Raw genomic sequence first — 1,580 nt, forward strand, 5'->3', positions numbered from 1 at the left:
TGGTAGTTACAGTCTTGTCTCATCGCTGCAACTCCAGTACGGACTCGGGAGAGGTAAAGGTGGTGAGCCATGCGTTCTTCGAAATATGACCCTGCCAAGCCGCACTGCTTCTTGACACACTTCTCACTTAACCTGGAAGCCAACCGCACCAATGTGTCGGAGGAAACAAAGTCCACCTGGCGATTGCAGTCAAATTGCAGGCGCCCAGTTTGCCACAAGGAGTCGCTAGAGTGCGATGGGACAAGGATATSCCGGTCGGCCAAACYTTCCCCTACCCCGAACGACTCTGTGCCAATTGTGCAGCACCTCATGGGTCTCCAAGACTCGGCCGGCTGTGATAAAGCCTGGGATCGAATCCGGGTCTGTAGTGACGCATCAAGCACTGCGATGCAGTRCCTTAGACCGCTGCGCCACTCGGGAGGTTGTTTGGCAYATTTTGGGGGAATTTACAGGGGAGAGAGAGTGCARATGATGCTTTTAGCAATGTGCCAATCACGATGCCACCACATAYTTCAAATTGGAATATTTTTAACACCAGACACAGTTTAGGGAGCCTGACCAAATGACTCACATCACACACACAACACACACACATGCACATCCGCATAGACACAAACTTAAAAGGGGGAGACACACAGATACGCACACTTTCTCTCTCTGTCACACACATCACACACACACACACAAACACACACAAACATACACAGACACTAACACACACACACATACTGTACATACACTGCATGCGTTTGAAAGCTAGGATAAAGATTAGTCTCAGTTAAAGAGGATAAGAGTTAACAGAAGCCCAGGCGGAGACGTACACGCCAGAATGCAGAGTCACACCACTGTCAGCCGGAGTTTTACTGTTAAAATACCTTGTTTTATCTCTCTCCTACATGAACCTTCACCACTTAGATAACGATAATGCCATGTACACCCACGTCAGCTTCCATTATGGTCTCAGCATGGCAGACCACAGTATTACTCACAAGGTATCACGTCAAAAACATGATAACGCCAACGTGTTTTAAGTCGAGAATAAATCATGTTCTTCAACTAAATTCCAACAAAACTACAAAAAATTATGATAGTTATGACATTTGGTGAGGACGATTTCATTCACCTTCCCTTTTCAGCTAAAGTAGTCTTATTGAGAAGAAGATCTCACACACTACCCCAGTGATAATGTTAAGTGATACTGGCAAGCGCGGTGTGGGAGATCTTCTTTTCTCTAATTCTTCATTTATGAAGGTTTCTATTTATTTTTTCCCACACAGCTGTAAATATTATCTTTGGATGTGCCAGTGCTTTTCATATTTAAACAAAAAATGATCTCAAAATAATATTTTGATGTGCGAGTGAGTTTCATATTGTGTAGTAGGCAGTCTCAAGCAATGTCCATGTAATTACAATCATATACGGAGTCTGAATCATCCAATACGGAGTCTGAATCATCCAATACGGAGTCTGAATCATCCAATACTGAGTCTGATTCATCCAATACTGAGTCTGAATCATCCAATACTGAGTCTGAATCATCCAATACTGAGTCTGAGTCATCCAATACTGAGTCTGAGTCA

At 43.8% G+C, this 1,580-nt stretch overlaps 2 protein-coding genes across 2 annotated transcripts in view; both read left to right on the forward strand.

The window, feature by feature from the left end:
• Positions 1–1,580, forward strand: part of LOC139022646 (VPS10 domain-containing receptor SorCS1-like) — a 498,675-nt gene that overhangs the window by 228,394 nt on the left and 268,701 nt on the right. The window lies entirely within an intron of this gene.
• The window catches only part of LOC111975065 (VPS10 domain-containing receptor SorCS3-like), a 48,013-nt gene that overhangs the window by 19,659 nt on the left and 26,774 nt on the right, over positions 1–1,580 (forward strand). Inside the window, exon 10 of the mRNA XM_070446124.1 lies at positions 304–421. Within this exon, the coding sequence (XP_070302225.1) occupies positions 304–421 (118 nt within the window). The remainder of the gene's footprint in view (positions 1–303; positions 422–1,580) is intronic.

Source organism: Salvelinus sp. IW2-2015, linkage group LG1 (genome assembly GCF_002910315.2).
Source record: "Salvelinus sp. IW2-2015 linkage group LG1, ASM291031v2, whole genome shotgun sequence".
NCBI lineage: Eukaryota > Metazoa > Chordata > Actinopteri > Salmoniformes > Salmonidae > Salvelinus > Salvelinus sp. IW2-2015.